The sequence below is a fragment of the Haliotis rubra genome, unplaced genomic scaffold, assembly GCF_003918875.1.
Source record: "Haliotis rubra isolate DU_JTF1 unplaced genomic scaffold, ASM391887v1 Scf2070, whole genome shotgun sequence".
Taxonomy (NCBI): domain Eukaryota; kingdom Metazoa; phylum Mollusca; class Gastropoda; order Lepetellida; family Haliotidae; genus Haliotis; species Haliotis rubra.
The window spans coordinates 5684-30451 of record NW_025766082.1 but is presented as its reverse complement, the minus strand read 5'-3'; the positions used below and the strand labels follow the sequence as shown (position 1 = coordinate 30451).

Genomic DNA, 24768 nt, shown 5'->3' with positions numbered 1-24768 from the left:
ATAATTACTCTGTATACCTGATTTGGGGATAAAAAACCCAACAAAAACAAAAACATCGAGATTTTCATGAAGGAACTCCAAAGGAGATAAACATCACACCAAACCCCAACAAGTGACACCCGCGTTGGTTAACAGCTGGCAAAGCAATTTGAACACAGTCATCATCAACGCTTCGTTAATTATTATTATATTTTGAACATTTACACTCTTCCATAAAGTATGAGCAGCTAAATGTAACAGTCATTCTTCCTCCAGCAAAGGACACTCTGATTAGATAATGAAGTAGGTTAAAAAAGTCCAATGGTAGCCTCTGTGGTTTTATCTACCGAATTCCACAATTGCGATTTCGAGAGATCGTATATACCGCTCTGATATCTCTGACGTCAGACTGCAATATATGTATTGTATAGTTGTACAGACCCCAGTACAGTATACATGGGACGTGTAAGAGTAACGTAAAACTTCACTTTCTAGTCCACAGAGTAATTGAATCGACTTGGTATATTCACGCCTATCTACGTACTGCAGTACTGTAGAATTCATTCGTGTTTTACTTTATCTGTCATCTGCCCTGTATTTCTGAACCTGCATTTATGTCTCCTTTACGTACGTGCAAAGATATCGACATACCTACCTAACTGTCTACCTACCGATGTACCTACCAATGAAAACTGACGTGAATGAATGATACCAGTTTTCGAATTCAGATGGCACGAGAAAACCTCAATGCTATCACAAGTTGACCTTACGTCATAAGATAGGACACTCCGATAACAGCCGTAGATCACATGGGCTGCATTTGACCTTACTATGCCAATGACAGACTTGCTGTGCATATTATTATGTAACATAGATAACGAGTGTATTACTACACACAGTCGTTTTGAAGTTATGGCAATGAGTAATGATCATGGAGATGACGACAAAGGGAAGAGTGTGAAAACTGAAGTAAAACCTCCAGAAGATGATAACACAACCCTACCTATAGACAGAGGATGGGCTTGGGCGATACTCGGAGGTACGTATACATTCATGAATACTTACAGGTGCGTATAACTCAAACATATGTACTGATGAAAGTACACATGAAAGTACAGTTGTTCCTTAATCTTTCCCAGGTTTATTCGTATGCTTTGTATCGAGGTATGTGTGAAAATCTGGAAATAAATAAAGGGTCACTCAGACAAACAGATCCTTCAGATAGCATAAGGTGTCACTGTATACTCCGGTAGCATATCGTCTCCTAGGCAATGCGAACAATATCACCCATACAACATACATATATACGCATGTCGACAGTGACACCTTCCATTCTTTTGTTTTAGCCATAATAAATGATCATTCCGTGTTTGTGATTTGTTTAGCACGTTATGTATGGTGTTTGGCAGTCCAGCGTATGTCCACATGAGAATTTCCATCGTCCCTCACAAAAAAATAACAATGGTAAAAAATATATTTATTTAAGGGTGTTTCCTGAATGCTCTGCTGACGGGTGGATACAACCGATCCATGGCGCTGTTCTTTGTGGAATACCTTGAGATGTTTGGTGCATCTACCACGGAGACAACCCTTGTCCTTGGGGTGAAAGCGATGACCATCAGCCTAATGTGTAAGCAGACCGTTCGTAGCTAATGACCAGCCATAAACAAAAATACGAAAAGCTATATGTTTCTCGTGCCTTAAATTGTAAAGTTCTGTTAATGATCTGTGTTCAGTACATGTCCATAACAACGGTTATATACGACATACATAAAATAGTTTATATTGCGTGTCCTTGTAGCACATATTATATTTGGGATTATGACATCGCATATTCATTGTGTGTCCCTAATTAAAGCTGAGCAGTATCACTTTGCACAAAGGAAGTAAAACCAGAATAATTGCGTATTTCATACTTGTTAATGTATATATTGCGATTTAACACGAGGGTACAACATATCTGGAGAGGGATACGGCAAATTCTCTTCCACTTGTCATGTAATATGTTTGACATTCATCAGTGCGTCTTTTTTATCTTGATCTTCGGGATACAAGAGCACCTATATTCGAATGTATAAATGCTTCATGTATCGAACAGAAAATAGAAACAGACACACTTATATCTTACTGCTGCATCCAAGTGACTAGAATACCAAATTACAAAATACATCGAATTCCCATTTTACTAAACGTTAGTCTAAAGTTCCGTGTGATTTTATTATATTAATATGATCGTGTACTGTGATGGTTTTACACTTTTAGCACCGATTGCTATGAACGTTGTGCTGGAGTTCCTCGGAACGAGGAAGACAGTCTTGTTGGGCGGACTCCTCAATGTGTTGGGTATTCTCTCAGCCACCTTTGCGCCGAACATACTGGTCCTTATATGTGTTCACAGTGTTCTTACAGGTACGTCCCCATGCCAGTTTTTGTCCACTAAATAGCAGGAGAAGAAAAACGCTTCCTTTAAAATAGTCCCTCTGATAACTGCCACCTTTGCGCCGAGCATAACGGTCCTTATATGTGTTCACAGTGTTCTTACAGGTACGTCCCCATGCCAGTTTTTGTCCACTAAATAGCAGGAGAAGAAAAAACGCTTCCTTTAAAATAGGTCATCTGATAGCTCACTGTCTAATGCTAGCATAGATGCGTTTTCGAAACGCGTCCAGAAGGAAGGTAGTGCATAGTTATAGCGATTGGCAATTTCTAAGATACTGTTGGATTATTGTAGATACGGCCATTCTTGGAACTCCTGGCATGATATGATTGGATGGGAATCACGCCCTAATCTCGATGGTGGCAATTATATTTTGTCCATGCGAACCACACTCAGACAAACAGATCCTACAGATAGCATAAGGTGGCACTGTATGCTCCGGTATCATATCGTCTCCCAGGCAATGCCAACAATATCACCCATACCACATTCATACATACGCATGTTGACAGGACACTTTCCATTCTTTTGTTTTAGGAATGGGCAATTCAATGGCACACGCGCCTGGTATTGTGCTGATTGGAAAATACTTCAAGAAAAGACGAGGCCTGGCTACAACAGCTGCGGGTTCAGCGATGAGTGTAGCAGGTGTATTCCCAATACTTACTCAATATCTGCTGGACGAATATGGGATACGAGGAACAATGCTTATATACACTGGTCTAACTATGAATATATTTGTAGGGGCATCCCTATATCGACCTCTTCACTTCTATGAAAGAAGAGTGAAACCCGATCGCATGCAGGAAGATACAGTGGACAGTGGTGGTGTTGAAGTGAGAGCGGTCATCAGGAATGAAGATGCTACTGGAGCACACCATGGCGGAGAGGACATTCACGGTGGAAGTACCAGGAGTTGTAACGTTGTTGTTAATGATACCTGCAATGGATTCCTGGATCCCCAAATCGACGACGATTCCTTCAGGAAAAGAGCACACTCTGAAGGTTCTAAAAAAATCATAAAGCAGTCTGTTTCCGAATTTGAAAAAATGGTATACACAAGTAACCCAGACCTCGTGAGTCTCCCAATAATCACACCCAAACAGTTGGATGCATCTGAAAGGGACATACGTGTCGATGATCGAAATCACAGAAAATCCGCAATCGCTAGAAATATTCGGAAGGTTTTCAAAGCATTTGACTTTTCTTTATTTAAGAATCCAATGTTTCTTCTCATTGTGGCATTTTGTTTGTTCGGTGTTGTTGTGAGACACATTGTAACCTACCTCCCGGCACAGATGAAGGAAATGGGACTCAGTCAGTCTGATGCAGCCTTTCTGCTGCTCATCTCTGGAATTCTGGACTTCTTTTGTCGACTGTTTTATGGTTTTGTAGCTGATCTTGGATATCTTCGTGTCTCTCGAATCATGGCTTTTGGCCTTTTGATCGTAGGAGTGGCATCACAGTTTATAATGTTCTACACCACATATCCTCTTCTTGTAGCCTACTGTGTAGTGGTTGGCGTCTTCGGATGTGCCGTCCCGTGCCTTTTTCCATTGCTAATAGTGGATTTTATGGGAATCGACTGTATGGCAAAGACTATAGGATTTACAGTGTTATTCCAAGGATTTTCAGCTGCACTGACACATCCAATTTTAGGTAACAGACCTTACATATTACCCTGTTATCATTTCCTTTTCACTCTTTCGAGTCTCCATTGATTGATTGTTCCTTCGGACTATGGAAACCCAAAACGTGCAATAGACATGCAGCAATGACACGGTAAAGTTATCTGCCCATCCGCTTCACAAATTAGAGGGTAGGATACATATTACAGTGGGTTTGTAGCTGAGATGCTGACTGATTTTGGCTCTGGCGTTGTCAGCCCCATTTTCATGCTTGTTGGATTAAGAAAAGCAGTAAACATCTAATACGTGGGGTTTCCTCTTACACGAAGTTGATACACCCTGATAATGAATGCGAAAAGCAGAATATAATCTACCTGTGTCAGCAATATACATGAAACTTTGGTCAAAGATATTTGAAGTACCTTCAGAGCATCACGTCACATCAGTATTAGACCAATAATCATGAACAAGTCATGTCTTCATTTTTTAGTGAATACGTATGTTTGTTTCAGGTGCATTACGTGACTTGAGCGGATCCTATATACCCTGTTTCCAGTACCTTGGTGTGTCATCCTTCTTTTCCGCAGCACTGCTGCTATGTGAGCCTCTTGTACGACGTTATGCAGCAAAACACCCACAAGCATCACCATCAAAGGATGAGGAATGTCTTGAACCACTGAAAGAGGCAAATGAAGTGAAGTGAATGCAATATTTTTTAATGGAAGTGTACATGCTATCTTGAGCTCATGGATTCAAAAAAAATCAGCAATTCGGGTCCTTCGCTCGAAAAGTTAAGTCTTGATATTTGAAGCAGCTTGACAGTATTTACGAATCACCTTCGGGCCTTGTCCCAAGTCAAGCTTTTGAAAGGACTATTTAAACGGAAACAGACACTCTAAATGCAACATCAACAGGGTAAGGGTAAAATGTCTAAGCATCAATGGTAAATTAAATCCTTGCAGTTTTGTTTCATGTCAATCAAATACCAGTTAAATAAAATTTTGCAAAGTATAGCAATCTAGCAGTTAACGATTACGGTCCAAGCACAATTAATCTAGATTTGAAATTGGTACCAGTAAGTGGAACATACTCCCCTTTGAAGTGATTAATTGGAAATACAATACTTTATCTACATCACATAATTTCTGTGGAGAAACGGAAACAGACTGTGAACTCATCATGGATAATTAGATGCCTTATACATGCGAGAATCCGCTGGTTGGTGTTTTGGTCCATTGTGTGCATCCAAACCAAGCTGGGATGTTACTGTGACAGGAGTCGCAAGTTGAAGTAGACACGGCCATGCAGGTGAAAGGATGTCATGACCATTTGTACAAATCGGTGGTTAACCTAAAGATATCTCCATCTGGCTTTTAACGCGATATTCTAGGTTTTTTTTCAGAAAGTGTTATGGATTACAAAACACTGTTGTGTCGAAGATTAAGGCACTTACCTAAATACTTCGAGTCATCCGAGTTTCGAACCAACGCAACACGATGACTATAGAAATTATAAGAAAGGAACGAAAGGTGACAACCTTAAGTTCGACATATTAAAGTTCGGCACAACAGTGTTTGATTGTACTTGGTAAAGTTAATATAGTGTGTTATATATCATAATTTAACAGCACTAAACTGTATAACTACACTGCCGACCTCCTTGTGTTATTGCTTGCAGGTTCCAAGACTTCATTGCAACAGGTTTCTACCCGTAAAGGTCCGGGTTAGAATTGATTTTCAGTTACCCATGCTTGTCGTAAGAGGCAACTAACGGGTTCAGGTGGTCAGACTTGGCTGACACATGTCATCGTATCCCAATTAGATGCTCATGCTTTTGATCTCTTGATTGTCTGGCCCAAACACGATTAACTTCTTTGAGCGGCATTGTTTAGAAGTTGGAGAGTAATATACAAACTTTACTTGCTTGAAGACGATACAAGAAACTGTATCAAAACGTCGCATCTACCGAATAAAGTTTGTCTGTATACAGACTCGATTATTTAAAGACCGCCGCCATATAGCTGGGATGTTGCTGAGTGTGGCGACGAACGGATTTCCATCAAATAATCTTCACTTATCATATCGAGGAGGGTTAATATCATACATGACAAAAACACAAGAACATACATGCGTCTCTAGTGTTAGTTCAGTGAAATATGGAGCTATCTCACTCTGTCAGACCACGGATAATAATAATAAGAGAGTCGTGCCTCCTGGTGGGCCGATGGTATGCATCTCTGCATAGCGAATTGACTTATGTGACACCCTCGTCAACCTGATGATAAAACGCACGGAGAAACGCCATATATAAGCACATGACTTGCAAACATCATTATATTCTACAGCTTGTTCAGCTTGACATGAGCTACTCTACAAATTCATGACCCGGGAGGCCAAATGGCACAAACGGGAGGCTGAGTTAACCTCATTAAATAGGGGAGCAGAGAATGTTATTAATGTTGCCTTCGTGCGAAGCATGCATGGATTCGTTAGAACTTGTCCCGGAAATCAACACTTCTGAAAAAACAATCTATCTAGTTTGCAACCTCAGTTACTTTCACAATCCGATTCACTCTCGCTATCACTCTCTACACACAGCAGGGGACGGTGGGGTAGTCTAGTGGTTAAAGCGTTGGCTCGTCACGCCGAAGACCCGGGTTCGAATCCCCACATGGGTACAATGAGTGAAGCCCATTTCTGGTGCCCCCCGCCGTGATATTGCTGGAATATTGCTAAAAGCGGCGTAAAACCAAACTCAGTCAGTCAGTACACACAGCAGTGATATCACTTTTTCTATTTCATGTTCAACTGCAATATGTCTGTAGCTTCTTTTTTAAAGAAAGTTAGGACATTGCTGAAGATTTCTCGAAACTGGGATGTCAAACGGCGCGACCTTCTCTCGGCTGTGTTGTCTCGGACATGTTGGCAGTCAACTGACAAAAGTGCACCCCTTCACAATAATAGACCCAACCAGTTCTGGTTATTCACTTGATCTATTATTCACTTGATCAGGTCAAGCTGAACAAGTTGTAAGTCAAATGAGCGATATTTACGATTCGTTGTGAGAAGAGGTTTGGGATAGGGGGCAATCACGTACCACCGATTTATGTCTGGAGTTGTTTCAGAAAGACCCAATGATGTATGTATGTGTATATTGGCTTTATTTGGAACGTATGGATAGCACAAGGACATAAGAATATAAGCATAATGTGAAACATGTAAACGCATCTTTATATTGTTCTATTATGAATATTGTTATGTGACTGTTTCAGCGTTTCTCACAATTTCCCATAGCACCATCAGATTACGCGTATATATAGTTAAGCGCCAACCTATTTCAGAACTAAGATGTGAAGCTGTGGAAATGTTAGGCTAAAATAATTGGGAAGACCAATCCATAATTAGAGAAGGTTCATCTGGTAACTGATTTAGGGATATCATAAACATTTGTATTTACAATTAAACTTTTGTTAAAGGTATCATGGCACAAAGATTTTTAAAGCAAAATAACTATTCCTATTCTGCTCATAGAACACTATTAAACTTAGGTTTTACTTGTCAAAAATGACAATCATGTGACCATATAACAGTCATTTCTGATTTTCACTTTTCAAAAGAAGGTAACCTTTTCGAGGAAAACAAAATGCATGTATTTCCAAAAGCGCATACATCCAGTTTAAAGGAAAAGATAATTTCCATAATGGTTTTGTTTTTAAACTAAAAGTACTAAACCAAATTATGATAGTTGATATTTTGCTGAAAGATATCCTATGAGACCACCTATATTGGCAAAATATACTGGGTGGCGCTTAACTTTTTATTCACAGTATATTAACTACATCCACAGAGACTATCGCGATATCATCCTATGTTAGGCTGCCACACGAAAAGACTACCTCCTGTATCATATCAGCACACCATCTTGTACAGTGTCAAACATCATATATCACCGTAATTGGGATATGACACCAGAACAACAGAATCTTATAATTGTTTTCCGTCTAAATGTTCCCAAACAGAATTATTTCTTTCAATATACAATTTTTGTCGTTCTAGAACAGTAATTAGAACATAGTTGCCTGTGTGTTGTTTAACCCCGCACTCAGCCATTTTTTTATGGGACAGCGGTCTGTAAATAATCGAGTCTGGATCGGACAATCCAGTGATTGACATCATAAGCATCAATATACTCAGTTGGGACACTATGACATGTGTCAGCCAAGTCAGCAAGTCTGACCACCCGACCCGTTAGTCGACAAGCATGGGTTGCTGAAGACTAATTCTAACCCGTGTTTTCACGGGTCATCATGTCTAACAGAACCGTTGATAGCAAAGTAGGTCAAAGTCGTATATTTGGATGAGAGGGCTGGGTGTCTTATCGCACCTTTATAATGTCACTCGCCATATGTACGTATACGTGTGTGGACTGTAACGTGTACGTGACTGTCCATCTTGAAACAACACTGAAATACATGTACTGCTTGTGTTGCTAAGGGCATGATTTGGCGAAAAGCATAGTGTATGAACGCAAAGACAGTTTGGTTAGCAACATTTGAGCTGAGACTGTGATGATCACCGTTGAGCATGCGAAACAATGTGGCACTGACCTCCGACATGGATATGTTATGAAGGTGCGAGGGAAAGAGTTCGTTGAACTGTTAACTGGAATCCGGTAGGTTTCACTGTCAAGGAATGCGATATAGAATATATAACATTTCGACGTCAAGTTTAAATATTCCCTCGGTTTATTTGATTCTTGTTTTGAGCTGAAGTTAGCAATATTCCAGATGTATGAGGAATGTTCCATTTCTGTCTTTTTCCCGTTTGAACTATATCAGAAGCATGTCTCGAAAGCATATTCTTGTATTTGTCCTCTTAACCCGGAGGAGACATTGCAATCTCGCAACCGAAAATCACGATATTGTTATTCAACTTTCTTAAAATAAAATGCTCAAACCTTTGCTATCCCAGAACTCCTTCACAAGGGCGGTGGTATAGCCTAGTGGTTAAAGCGTTCGCTCGGCACGCTGAAGACATGGGTTCAATTTCCCACATGGGTACAATGTGTGAAGCTCATTTCTGGGGTCCCGGGCCGTGATATTGCTGGAATATAACTAAAAGCGGCGTAAAACCAAACTCGTGCACTCACTCATTCATTCACAAACAGTTTGTGGTATGACAGTGACATTCGAAATTGAAAATCATACTAGTAATCCCTCACTTTGGAGATAAATTTTGTCAGAAATCACATGCAAAACAATCCATACGTACACGCTGATGATGTGCATAGTTTCTTTGCTTATTTGCCTCAGCTCTTTCAAACACATATGTAGGCGACCTACTAATTGGGCATCTTGATGTCAGGCACGTTACCTTGGCTAAAGATGAACCAGTCTTATGGTCATATGTATTGTGTAATCGGTTACATTTGAAGAAATGATTATCATGGAGTAATAATTACCATTTTAAATTTTAGTTATTTTCAGTCATAATTCATAGATAAATACCAGTGTAAGGTGAAAGAAACCTATTTCCCCCTGCATACATTTAAAGAAAACACAGTTAGGTCTGATTAGTTAAGATATGCTTCCAGATAAAAAGCAGCCTAATGTTACAATAGTCCATTTCCATGACACAAAATCCAAAAACACAAGATTTCTAGGTAGTTACATGCTTAGTAATGAAGTGAGTGAGTGAGTTGGAATTTACTCCGCTTTTAGCAATATTCCAGCGATATTACAGCAGGGGACACCAGGAATGGGCGTCACGCATTTGCCGATTGATCGAGGATGGGCCTGGGTGATACTTTTCGGTAAATTTGAACTTGATAGACGATTGTTGAAACCCCCCGTGGGGATTCGAACACGGGCCTTCCGCGTGACGAGCGAACGCTTTAACCACAGGACAACCACACCTCCCCTTTAATCACTAATGTGCTTTTATATATCTACAAAAACGTATTATTATCTATATTAGAAAAAAACAACCCATGAAGCATATAATCTATGCTGAGTAGGGTTTAAGTCCTCATACGTGACTCATGATCAACTGGAATGCCCCGATCTATTCCTAGGCATGCAGTGATTGTGTCAACAAGATTAGTGCCAGTTTACTTCAGTTCAGCAGGGATATGTACTCCTCTCTGTCCACATATTCAATACTTGTCAGACACGCCCTGTTTGCGCCCTCAACAAGTCGTATGATTTTTTTAAATTCTACTTTCGTAGACAGAGGACCAAGACAGAAAGAGATTTCAGTCTCCCATTCAGCATTGCACTTGCATCAACTATCAGTGCAGTTTTTGTCATATGCTTTGACCAGAATTGTGAGGGTATCAGGAACTTTAAAGTCGGGAACATAATGAACACAATCCTTTGGAATCGTGTCTCTAAGGGACTGTTCATAATTTATGACTTGGGGGGTGATGATGATTTTAGGTGTGGGATGGGGGTCACCCATTTTGTTCGGGGAGGTAGGGGGTATCATCAATTTTGTACACATGTTTCTACGGGGGTCAACAATTTTGTACATTAGAATATTTAAAAATTATACTTTAAAAATATGGAAAATAGGAGGGGGGTCATTGACATTGTACATGACATGCAGGGGGAACACTTACTTTGTACATAAATTTTAGGGGGGGTGGCATTCACATTGTACATTCTTCTCCATAAAAATCATCATCACCACCCCCACCCCCACCCCCAGCCATAAATTATGAACGGTCCCTAATGGATTCAAGTAATCTTGAAATTATCTGAATTCGTACACAAATCCAAAGAGTACAAAATGCCTCAGCTCGGTTAAATCATCGCTGCAAGAAAACATCCAATATAACACCATTATTGATGAATCTCTATTGGCTCCCAGTACAAAATAGAATCGAATTCAAAGTGTTATCCCTGACCTACAGCTGTTACCATGATGTTGCACCAGGATATCTGAAAGAACTTCTCCAGAAATATACTTCAAGCAAAAACCTGAGATCATATGATCAACTTCTATTTACCATCCCCAAGATCAAGCTCAAATCCTTCGGCCAAATACCATTCTCATTCTGTGATCCTTTTCTCTGGAACTATCTTCCTTTTGATATCAAAACCTCCCCATCTTTAGCTGTCTTTAAGTCTAAACTTAAGACCCATCTCTTCTCCAAGTACTACACTTGATGCCTGCGCTTTGAGCAACTGCAACGGGTGGAAAACAGCGCATAATAAATTGGCTTATTATATCACTATTAAATGTAGTATATATATATATATATGCTACTACTATGTATACCCTACATACATATATACCCTAAATGTCCAGACCTCAAGACTAGTCATTAGTTTCGAGTACACACTATTAGTTACACTGTGTTTTGAAACGGTGTACAGGACTGTAAGACCCTTGTAAATTCCATATCTCCGGAGACGCAGCCAAAGGGTCTAGCAGTCCCGTACACCCTTTCAAAACACAGTACGACGAATTTATTACCCTTAAGATCTTTATATTTTGCTTATGTTTAAACAACAACATTCAATCATCGGCAGAATGAGACACAAAACGTTTTGCCATGATTTTCGTGATAACAATAATCGACTTTGAGGTTTTGTTAAACGACAAGTGAAATACAGAAACATATTATTGGATACATCGGATACATTTATTGACACAAACAAATAAGAAATTATGGCAACAATGTTATTATTCTGTTTATTCTGTATACTCATAATTGTATACGTCAGCTCTAACATTTCGAGCAGAAGCAAATGCCATATTAACAGCTCATAAATATATTAATAAACATCGTGAATATAAACAATACATAATCTTCTCTGATTGTCTTTCGTGCCGTCAGGCTATTAAAAATCTTTCTTGTAAACATCCACTTTTAATTTAATTATTGAATTGTATAATGATCTTGCTACTGGCCAATGCGACATCGTCTTTTGTTGGTTACCCAGCCAATGCGACATCGTCTTTTGTTGGTTACCCAGCCACGTTGGCATTTCTGGGAACACAATGGCCGATCTTGCTGCCAAGGCAGCACTCAACAAATCTGTGACACCACTTCTTATTCCATACTCTGATTACAAAGCTAGCATTAGAACCCACATCCGTGATGTGATGCAGAAGAAGTGGGACACTTAAGTAGGTATCAATAAATTTCATGCAATAAAACCCTATATCGGTTACACCTACTTGGGTTGTCAGTCCAGATTTGAAGAGGTCATTATGCGACGATGTCGCATTGGCCATACTAGATATGCTCACGAATATTTATTGAAAGGCGAAAATCTTCCCTTTTGTATCCCTTGTGATGAAAGAATCACGGTCAAGCATGTCTTGCTTGACTGTGTTGAATACTCCATCACAAGGGATAACTATTTCAAATCACGAACAATGAAGGATCTGTTTAATAATATAAGTTCTCATTTAATTATTGCATTTTTAAAAGAATTAAATTTATTAAAGGATTTGTAAATAGATAAGTTGTTTATAATTGGAAGTTTAAATTTGTAACTCAGATTGTTAGTGGCAGTATCCTCAAGGGAGGTTAAAGTACTGTAAAAATATTATCCTCCCGGGAGAGTACGTAAGTCCCAAAACATTCACAGTTACTTTAAACTCTCCACTTTTTTAATCATAGGATATGTGTATTTTTAATGTATGGCTATGTTTGTCTCAATTGCTAACAGCTGAAGGGATGGTGTAAATCCAGCTGGGGTCCATGCAGGTAGCAAAAGTCCCCATGGTCCCTGGTATGGTGATCTACCTTCAGTTGTTGGTAATCTATAGCCTGTTTTTACATTGTATTGTCATGTATGGTTAAACTGTTTTAGGTTTAATCACTAGTTTTAACTTCATGTATGTGATAGTCTAGTCGTTTTACTGTCCTTTGTTGACAGGTTTTTATATTTTATCATAAATTACTATGTATAACAATCAATTGTTCTCGTCACGATATGGCTATTTGCTGTGTGACGATCAATTTGCACTCGCTAACTCTAAAATTTGGAAGCGATCAGCCGTGTTGGCAGCCATATTTCATCTAAGGTCAAGATACACCCTAGCAAGTCCACCTTCATGGTTTGGTATGCTCTTGCCATCGGCCAATCAGAATTCGACAAATTTATCTTAAGAGTAATAATGACTGTATGACTGTAATATCCTTGTTCATCCTAACTTTATGACTGACTGTTTATATTGTATTTCGCGTTGTTCATTTTGTGAAATGCCCTTTGTGACAATGGGGGAAGTGAAGTATATCAATTGTAGTTTAGAATCTGTTCCTGTTCGGAGCCAGTTGGTACCATACCACATTAATCGTACTAACAGTATGACTGTTCTGCTTCAGTTGTGTCTAAGCCTCGCAAGAAAATTGGTTTCGAATAATGGAGCCAAACAGCACACACAATGCCTATGGGCTCACTAACAGACAGGGCAGAGATCATCAGTTGGGTCTTTCACAAGTTGAAGACAGTTGTAACGAACTGGATAGCTTGGAAATGCAGGCAGTGGAAAGGAATTGTGATAGTACCATGCCTGTCATCATTTGCCACGGTGCTGCCATACAACCGGAGCCTGGAAGAAAACACGTGGAAACAGAGGTGATGGAGAACACTTGTGATGATGAAGATGGCGGTGATGATGATGGTGATGATGAGGAGGAGGAGGAGGAGGATGGTGATGACATGACTGAAACTAAGAAATTGACCGCAACATTAAATAAACAGCCCGGTGAAATCAAAGAGGGAGAAGAAGATGAAGAAGACAAAAATTTGCCGATTGATCGTGGATGGGCCTGGGTGGTACTTTTCGGTAAATTTGAGCTTTTTACCTTGAAGGATGATTGTTGAAACATGGGGAATCTTGACCCCCATGACCCCATGATTATACTGTTTTCTAAACATTAATCAGATACATGCACACACACACACACACACACACACACACACACACACACACACACACACACAGAGAGAGAGACACACACAGACACACACACAGACACACACACACAGTCACACACACAGTCACACACAGACACAGTCACGCCGTCTTTTAGCAATTTTCCAGCAATATCAGAAATGGGCACGACGCATTTTGCCCATGTGGGGAATCGAACCCGGGTCTTCGACGTGACGAGCTAACGCTTTTGCCACAGGCAAAGTCACACAGACGCACACACCTAACAGCAGATGGTGTATATATACCTACGTGTGTGTATGAAACTAATGAATACGGGTTTTAGAGATTATTTACTGATTGACAATGACATAAGAATTCCAATAAGCTAAATCCTATCTCCTTCAACTAGGTTGCTTTCTGATCGTGTTGCTGATGGCCGGCTACAGCAAGGGCATCGCTATTGTGTTCGTGGAATACATTGAAGTATTTGACGCACCTGCGTCAAAAACCACTCTCTTATTTTGGGTTATAACAGGCACATACAGCATTGCATGTAAGTATCATATAATCATTTTATAAGTTTTACTAAAACAAAGGTAAGCATGGTGGCTAAGCGATCGGGTTATGACCGAAAGCCTTGGTTTTATCCCCAAGAACCAGACAATGCTTGTAACTTCTGTCTCATGCATCATACCTTCCACACGGTTAACTTCTTCGAAACAAACTTCGGTGGCACAGACAATCTGCAATGGAATTGGTTGGCTGGTTGTTGTTTAACGCCGCACTCAGCCGCTATATGGCGGCGGTCTATAAATAATCGAGTCTGAACCAGACAAACCAGTCGTCAACAGCACGCACATCGATCTACACCATTGGGATACAATGACGTGTGTCAACCAAGTCAGCGAGGATGACCACCCGATCCCGTTAGTTGCCTTTCATGACAAGCATGGGTTACTGAAGATCAATTCTAACACGGATCTTCACGGGTCTGATTGCAGAGAGGTAGTTATGCATCCAGAGAAGCTCCAAGTGTTTTCTGACGCAGTGAATAAAGAATATATTACAGTAAAGAGTCAGAGGAAGTTAGAAATATCGAGTCTGAACCAGACAATTCTGTGATCAACAGCAATAGCATCGCTATTCGCAACTGGGATACAACGATATGTGTCAGCGAGCCTGACCACCCGATCCCGTTAGTTTCCTCTTACGGCAAGCATGGGTTACTGAAGGTGAATTCTAACACGGATCAAGGGTTGCAATTGGAACACAGATAATTAACGCTGAACACTCATTAGAGTTATTTAACATCATTCCGACTTAGTACCTAACGAGGACAGCGTAGGAACTCAACTGACAAGACCTCCAGAAAGCCGTTGATCGCTTACACCAGTGATGTAACTCAAGGTTGATTTGTGGCAATGTTTTACTGTTGTAATGATCTTCCACTTGAACTGTTTTAAAACTACTATCGGCTGGAATAACGAAATGATGCATTTATTGATTTCATCATAATACGTTAAAATAATGTTGATGTGTATGTGTGCCAGATTTCACCACATACTCACCTCCTGTTAGGTACGTAAATCCCAGACCATGCAAAGTAAATTTAGACTCTACATATTTTACTCGTAGAATATGTGCATTTTTAATGTATGGCTTCATTTGTCGAAATTGCAATTTTCCTACAACCGCCAGCGGCTGAAGGGATGATGTAAATCCAGCTAGGGGCCCATGCAGGAAGCACATGTACTGCAAGCCACCATATTCCCTAGTATGGTGATCTGCCTTCAGTTGTTGTCAATCTATACACCGTTTTTATATTGTATGGTCATCCACATGTATAGATAAAATAGTTTAGATTTAATTACTAGTCATCAATTTATTCCTGTGATATTCTAGTTGTTTACTGTTCTTTGTATACAGGTAAGTATATTATATAAGTTTGTTTTTATTCATTTATACATGTACAACTTTCTTAGTCACGATATGGCTGAAATACTGCCGATGTGACTTTAAATTTTAACTCACTCACTCATCCCTTGTTAGTTTTAGTCTCATCCAGGTTCCAGCTATGGTTGTACATATTTGTACTGACTCCTTGTTAGTTTTAGTCTCATCCAGGTTCCAGCTACAGTTGTACATATTTGTACTGACTCCTTGTTAGATTAAGTCTCATCCAGGTTCCAGCTACAGTTGTACATATTTGTACTGACTCCTTGTTAGTTTTAGTCTCATCCAGGTTCCAGCTACAGTTGTACATATTGTACTGACTCCTTGTTAGATTAAGTCTCATCCAGGTTCCAGCTACAGTTGTACATATTTGTACTGACTCCTTGTTAGATTAAGTCTCATCCAGGTTCCAGCTACAGTTGTACATATTGTACTGACTCCTTGTTAGATTAAGTCTCATCCTGGTTCCAGCTACAGTTGTACATATTGTACTGACTCCTTGTTAGATTAAGTCTCATCCAGGTTCCAGCTACAGTTGTACATATTGTACTGACTCCTTGTTAGTTTTAGTCTCATCCAGGTTCCAGCTACAGTTGTACATATTTGTACTGACTCCTTGTTAGATTAAGTCTCATCCAGGTTCCAGCTACAGTTGTACATATTGTACTGACTCCTTGTTAGATTTAGTCTCATCCTGGTTCCAGCTACAGTTGTACATATTTGTACTGACTCCTTGTTAGATTAAGTCTCATCCAGGTTCCAGCTACAGTTGTACATATTTGTACTGACTCCTTGTTAGATTTAGTCTCATCCTGGTTCCAGCTACAGTTGTACATATTTGTACTGACTCCTTGTTAGTTTTAGTCTCATCCAGGTTCCAGCTATGGTTGTACATATTTGTACTGACTCCTTGTTAGATTTAGTCTCATCCAGGTTCCAGCTACAGTTGTACATATTTGTACTGACTCCTTGTTAGATTAAGTCTCATCCAGGTTCCAGCTAGAGTTGTACATATTTGTACTGACTCCTTGTTAGATTAAGTCTCATCCAGGTTCCAGCTACAGTTGTACATATTTGTACTGACTCCTTGTTAGATTTAGTCTCATCCTGGTTCCAGCTACAGTTGTACATATTTGTACTGACTCCTTGTTAGATTTAGTCTCATCCAGGTTCCAGCTACAGTTGTACATATTTGTGATGACTCCTTGTTAGATTTAGTCTCATCCTGGTTCCAGCTACAGTTGTACATATTTGTACTGACTCCTTGTTAGATTTAGTCTCATCCAGGTTCCAGCTACAGTTGTACATATTTGTACTGACTCCTTGTTAGATTTAGTCTCATCCTGGTTCCAGCTACAGTTGTACATATTTGTACTGACTCCTTGTTAGATTTAGTCTCATCCAGGTTCCAGCTATGGTTGTACATATTTGTATTGACGCATTTACAAAAATATGTGTCCATGCCGTATGTATTTATATGTGTGTAAAATATGCTTGTTTCAGCTGTGCTTACAATGCACATCCTTCTTGGAGCAATAGGTATCAGGAAGACTGTCATGTTGGGGGTAATGCTGAATGTCGTTGCAATGGTCACAGCCATATTTGCAAAAAGTATCACCTATCTTATCTGCACCCACAGTCTTCTGATGGGTACGTACAGTCACAAGACCGGTTTACTCAGGGAATGTACATTACACTCTGAAGTAGTGGGTAGTGTTCAAATATATTATCAGAATAGTAACATTTCTACCTTCTGTGATATTTGGTTAAGAATTTTGGGTATGTTTTCACATATATTCCCATAGGTACGTACATGCGATATGATATGATATGATACATATGATAGGAATTAAAAGTTTGGTTATCAAACTCCGTTGATAATGTAATAGTCCGTCATAATTATTCACATATAATCGTTTAAACCATCTGCATACGTATGAAAAATATACGCTCAATGTCCATGTACAAATCCGCATGGGACCCGTGAAGATCCGGGTTAGAATATTTATCTTCAGTAACCCATGCTTGTCGTAAGATGCGACTAACGGGATCGGTTCCCAATTGCGCAGATCGATACTCATGCTGTTGATCACTGGATTATCTGGTCCAGATTCGATTATATACAGACCGCCGCCATATAGCTGGAATATTGCTGGGTGCGGCGTAAAACTAAATCCACTCACTCACTCACAAATCCGCATGGATATTTAATTATCTATCAAATAGCTGTATAGATAGATCTGTGTTTATGAGGAATGTAGGCCACTCTTACAGTCTAAGTGTCTTTTCAGTACTTAGTGAGACCTCCTTCCCCTGCAATACAAGACTGAATGCGGCTAGGTACACTACCGATCACAGTTTGTAGGAAATCGTGTGACAGCGTATCCCAATATTCGACCACTTCTTTCTTCATATCCTCAAAATTTCTAAGTCCTTTTTGGTTAATTCTATCCTTAAATAGTCCCCACACAAGATCTGGGCTGCAGCTGTGCCAGTCTAACACTTGAACATTTTCGTCCGACTAACCACTGTTGTATGTAGCCCGCAGTGTGTTGTGGGTAGTTATCATGCTGGAAAATCCAGTTATCTTCATATAGTGTTCGGGCCGTTGGAAGGAGGTGACCATTTAAGATGTCAACATATCGTTCCTTCGTCAAATTTCCAGTGAAAATACACAACGGGGTCACTCCACGTGATGATATCCTACCCCACATGTGAAATTTCGGGCTATGTTTTGGGCGTTGGTATATAGGTTTCACGGTATCTTTTGTCCAAGTTTTCACACATTTAAGAAAAAGACAGACAGAGCTTTCATAAGGAAAGAAAACAACATTATCTCAATCTTGATTTGCGAGAGGCCTACATCAGTTTAAAGTCATTCGTTTTGTGCATCTTTCATCATTGGTGAAGGCAGTCCGCGCTTTTTCACCCAGTTAAGTCTTTCAAATTATTGTCTAAGGGTTTCATTACATACCCGAGGGCTTCCTCTATTAATCATTCTCAACGCTTTTCAATTTTCCCCTACTCACAATCTGACCAAGTGATCCCGTAGTACTAGGCTTCCTTGGACTCCCTGTGCTCAATCCCAACTCATGGCTGATTATTTTTCAAAGTTCTGAAAACTGTAGACAGAAGAATGTCATATGTTTACCAGCTATTTCTTTTGCATTAGTCGCACCCCTTTCAAAATCAGCTTTCTCTCTTCTGCTGTCAAATCTGTCATGTCAAAGAAGGACACTGTCTGGTACACCAGGGGAGATTACTCTTGATGCAGTAGGGTTTATTCTTAAGCCTACAAGAGTTGCCTCCCATACTGGGTACCTTACTACAGAATGTAACCTATTTTACAATTCTAGTATCAGTACTAGGAAACAAAGATTTTCTCAATAATTTCTGGGAAAATAATAAATATATAAAAGATGAGTCCAGATAACCCTTCCTGTCAAAACGCCTTTATCTGCGCATGATCGTTCGCCGTTCAACTGCTCTTGGGGTGTACAATGAAAACTAAGTGTAGTCAAAGGTGACGTATAACGTGGACTCATCTTTTATATATGGTGATCATATCCTGCCACACAAATTTGTACTAAAACACCCCAAAAACCACACCCATAAATGCATGCATGATCTTGTCATATATTTGCCTGATCCATCTAGCGATCATATGGCACATATTGAAAATGTCCATGGTTCTATGTTCAATATCATTAGAGATATGTATTCAAAGACAAAGGCTAGTGTTAAGCTAAACAATTTAAATGTTTCGGAAAACTTTGATTCTTTGAGTGGGGTTCGGCAAGGTTGCATTTTAAGTCTTCTTCTATTTGCGTTGTTTGTTAACCAGTTGTATACGGAAATAACTACTTGTGGTGACAGGGGCGTATTTATTGACCCATAGTTTATGGAATTGTATTTGCTACTGTATACAGATGATTTATGTTTGTTTGCAGATTTTGCCATCAGTCCTCAGAGGAAGATCAATGTATTACTACAGTTTTGTAAAAAATGGGGCTTGTCTGTAAATTCTGAGAAAACAGAGGTGCTAGTCTTTAGAAATGGTGGTAAATTAAGGGGTATGAATCATGGTACATGTACTTTGGTGATCATAAGTTAAATCGTTTCTACATATTATAATTATTTGGATTTATTGTTTTCAAATAGATTTAGATGGTCTAAAGCGGTTCAAAATCTGGTACATAAAGCGAATAGCGCCTTGTGCTCAGTTAAGGTTTTTGGTAGGAGACTAAAAACTATTTCTCCAACTATTTTGTTCAAAATCTTTGACGTTCAGATAAAGCCGATAATTTTATACGCTTCGGAAATATATGTTTTTCGGAAATGGCATGCTAGTGAACAGTTTCACATTAGATTTTGTAAGTATGTGTTGGGCGTAAGTTATAAATGCTCTAACGCTGCTGTTTTGGCGGAATGTGGTAGAAAATATAGTTATGTTGATAGTTTATTACGTGTTATTAGGTAGTGGTTCAAACTTTTACGCTTACCAAAGGATAGAAATCAAAAGCAGTGTTATATTATGTTGCACACTTTAGACAAATTTGGTAGGAAAACGTGGGTATATTTTGTCCGAAATACTTTGTTCAATTATGGTTTTGGTTTTGTGTGGGAAGCTCAAGGAGTTGGCAACGAGGAACAGTTTTTGAAATATTTTCATGTACGAGTTGGTGATTGTCAAAAGCAATTCATATTTTCAGAAATGCACAAATGTTCATCGCTTGGTGTCTATTCCAGTATCAAAACTATATTTTGATTTGACCCATATTTAACTTTATTAAAATATAAAGATGCGAGGCGTCGAATAATAATGTTACGAATCGGTGCACTTCCAATATATAAAAATACCGGTAGATTTGATGGAGTTCCGAGGCACCAAAGACTGTAATATTTGTAATGATAATTTTGTAGAAAATGAATTTCATTTCCTATTTGAATGAAAGGTTATCATAATTTTCGCTGTAAGTATTTTAAAGCATTACCAAATTACATAGATCAGCAATATTTTCTGAACACATTATCCTGTACCAAGTTTTGAACACTAACAAATTTTTCTTCTTACATTAAGGAAGCATTGTCATTGCGTTCTTTATACATATTAACCTGGTTGTCAATTGCCACTTTCTTATAATTACACGTTTATTTGTATTGTACGTTGGCCTAAGGCCTTGTTACGAAATACACTTGATTGAATGATTGATTGCTATTAAAAAATGCATCGGACTTTACTTAATATGGAAATGTCATCCATATTCCTACCTTAAACTTCTCTGAGGGTTGTACAAAGTCTGCATATATCCTTTATGTTGAAGGTGCGAGCAGTGCAATGGTACAACCTCCATGCTTTGTGATCCTGGGACACTACTTCAAGAAAAGACGTGGCTTGGCAACAACGATGTCAGTATCTGGAGTCAGCCTTGGGGGGATTATCTTTCCTCGCCTTATTCGATTCCTCGTGGATGAATACTCCATTAGAGGAGCCATGCTTATTCTCACTGGGCTCAGCATGAATATGTGGATTGGGGCCCTGCTTCTAAGACCCCTGGAATCCTTTCAAACAACCAAGAAGATTGCGTCACTTGAAGATGAAACAGAAAAGGAACCAGCAGCAAAGAAATGGAGTAACTGTTGTATCCCTATACCTAAGCGAGTCAATATTGACTTCACGCTGTTTTCGAAACCATTGTTTCAACTGACTATGTGTTTTGCACCATGCGCGATAATTGTCATATTAATAGGGGAATATTTGCCTTCTCTGACAATGGAAAAGGGGATATCCAAAACAGATACTGCAACTCTGCTTACGATTTTCAACGCGGTAGATTTCGTGAGTAGATTGTGTCTAGGCGCCGTGGTTGATCGGAAATACGTGAAGGTTTATAACCTGATGGCGATTGGATTGTTCATCACTGGAACGGTAAATCACTTCACTTGGTTCTACAACACGTTTCTACATCAGCTGGTATTCGTGGTGATCGTGGGACTATTTGGAAGTTTTTATCTTTGTTTGATACCTGTCGTTGTCGTGGAGTTTATGGGTTTGGAAGATATGGGGAAGACTCTTGGATTTATGTCCCTGTTCCATGGTATATCTGGATTCATCACACACCCGATTTTAGGTAAGATTATAACATTGTCATCAGAAATTTATTTCTCAATAGAGAAACAATATAGCAATCATGAAGTGGGGGATGGCAAGGTGTGGGGGTGGAGGTTCTGGGTTGGTGGGGGAATGTCACCTTCTGTAATCAGAGGAACACGACATTTCGGACTTCATCACATCGGGTATCACTTGTAAATGTCATTCAAAGTTCTCATGAAGAAGTCAGAATTATTCCCAGCTAAGTTGACGTCTATAACTTTCCGAGCATGTGTATCCAACATGTATTTTATTACACTCGTTTTCATTTTAACACAACATAAAATGTTATATTATTTTAAACATTATATTTCCCCTTAAGTCTACTCCTCCTCAACTGACCTTCTTCCATTGCTCTTACTCCAGCTCCATCAGCCTGCATCTCTGTTGTTCTGTCCCATCCGCAACCGCCTCTGTGGTGTAATGGTTAGAGCACCCGCCCGGAGAGCGGAAGGTCGCGGGTTCGATCCCCGGCTGCGTCATACCAAAAGACGTTAAAATATGGTACTTGTTGATCGGCATTGATGAGTACAAGGACAGGACAGCTCGGAGTCAGTATAATGTGTCTGAATTAGGTATTCATGCTTAACTGCGGCATGGTATCTCCAGTGAGCTCGCAATATAAAACCAGCTTAAGTCTTGGTTAGTACAAGCAGCCATATATGTACACACGCATGCACGCCGTCGTAAGTGCGACGTTAAACCCCATTTCCCTCATCCCATCCACGCGTTCACTCCCTCCTTCTCCTGCCATTCTTCTTATAAAATTCTAGGTAAACGAACTTTGTGTCTGATCAGAGATATCTATTTTCCTGCAGGTATTTTACGAGATGCGACTGGTTCGTTCGATGCCTGCTTCAACTACATGGGATCATGTATATACTTAGGTGCTATTTTTCTCCTGCTCTCCTCTAGTTGTCCGGCTTGATGAGAAGAGAAAAGCTCTAAGGACTCAAATTGCATCAACTGTCTAATTCTTGTCCAATGTTTCCTTTGACAAACTAATTTTGGCATCACAAATAGTTAAAATAAATAATCAGACGTTCTAAACTGAATTAGAAAACCAGCCAAGTAGCCTTGAGAATTTACGGATAATCTATATCCAAAAGAATTGGTCACAACTATGCACTGAAAGAATGTCACGTTTAGAAATAATCACAGGAGAAATATGAATACATAACCTCTTTAAAGCCTGCTAGCTTGCGCACCTTTGGGGGTGAACCAAAACTGATAACGACCACGAGGCGTCCGGCTTAACTAGCTGCAATCTATGGATGTTTCCAAACAGGATAGATCCGTGATGATCTGGATTAGAACTGTTCTTCATCAACCAATGCTTTTCGTAAGAGGCGACTAACGGGATTGGGTGGCCATGCTCAAAATGCTTGTCATCGCATCCCAATTGATCGATGTTCATGCTCTTGATCACTGGATACGGCTGATGTGCGGAAAACTAACTAATGTGAACACAGGACTTCAGCATCAGCATCCGATTCCTATCAACTGAATGCAAGAAGTAGTCTGTTTATCTGCTTATATGGTCCACTACATTATCACGAATCAATTGATGATCATCATCAGCCGGATGCAGATGGTCGAAAAGCAGAACAGTATAAGAGTGGGTTATAGAAACGATTCCGTGTAACAAGTAATAGATGTGGAATTGGTATTTACCAGCCTATGTTGGGCGGAAACATTAGTGTAAAACGATTCTTTTCAAAGTCTAGAATCTAGTGTATTTTACGAATTTTTTTTAACAAATTATGAACTCCCCTACTCATCCTCTCCGACACGAATGTGTGTGATAGGCAAGGATGTTTTGCAGTCCCCTCTCCGTGCTCCATAACCACACATCAAGGCAAAAGTTTGTGTTCAGTAGCGTATGGTACACTGAATCTGATGATGCGGTATAGATGTTTTGTGCCAAGAATAAATTCTCATGAAAACATATTCTCGTCAAATTATGATTTTTATTAACGTCAAATGGCAATCATTCTCGTCTACTGCTGATATGAAATGCGATACGTTTTCATGTGCGTCAATACTAACCATATTGCACCATTATAAAGCAGAAAGCCATTTCCGTGGATCTTTGAGGCTCATGACAGACAGGGTTGCGAGGATGGGAGGGTATGTCGTAGATTCCATCTTGCTGTCAGCTGTTCTGGATCGGTCCACCTGAGAGGATACATGAGTCTCAAAACATTCGAAGCAAATCTTGATCTACCACATTTTCAAATAGTAGTATTATTGTCATTTAATGTGTGGCTAAAAAGCCAACATTATCGCCAATCGCTGAATGGATGGTGTCCAACTAGGGTCCATGCAGGTAGTTAAAGTAGTGTAAGTCCCCATGGACACTAGTATGGTGATCTACCTTCAGATGTTGGTGAAGTTTACGTATTGTCCAAATAGCGCATTAGTTTTAACTTTACATGCTCAGTTTTAATTCTAACTGTGATAGTCTAGTTGTTTTACTCCCTTTGACGTCAGCTTTATAACATACACATATACATTCTTTATCAACGTCAAATTTGTTCTCGTCGCGATGTGGCTGTCAACACTGCCGATGTGACGTTAAATATTAACTCACCTCACCGTTCGGGATCGTGAAGGTAACACTGAAACAAAGCATTGCAGTCGAAGATATTTAATTATTGACAACCACACTAATGGCAGTCCAGAGTACAATTAAGATTTTCAGTTAAACAGAAATGGATCATC

General features: G+C 39.5%; 1 protein-coding gene and 1 long non-coding RNA gene across 2 annotated transcripts; both read left to right on the top strand.

Moving 5' to 3' along the window:
* The first annotated feature begins 848 nt into the window (after nt 1-848).
* LOC124276245 (monocarboxylate transporter 1-like) lies at nt 849-5061 on the top strand. The gene is made up of 5 exons (XM_046711912.1): nt 849-1018; nt 1466-1609; nt 2242-2388; nt 2954-4075; nt 4557-5061. The coding sequence occupies exons 1-5, from the start codon at nt 892-894 to the stop codon at nt 4745-4747; spliced, it is 1731 nt and encodes a 576-aa protein (XP_046567868.1). The 5' UTR covers nt 849-891; the 3' UTR covers nt 4748-5061.
* A 1336-nt stretch (nt 5062-6397) lies between these two features.
* On the top strand, nt 6398-21875 carry LOC124276242. Its single transcript, XR_006898458.1, has 3 exons — nt 6398-6510; nt 19313-19316; nt 21865-21875. It is a non-coding gene; the product is annotated as an uncharacterized LOC124276242 (long non-coding RNA).
* The last annotated feature ends 2893 nt before the right edge of the window (nt 21876-24768 follow it).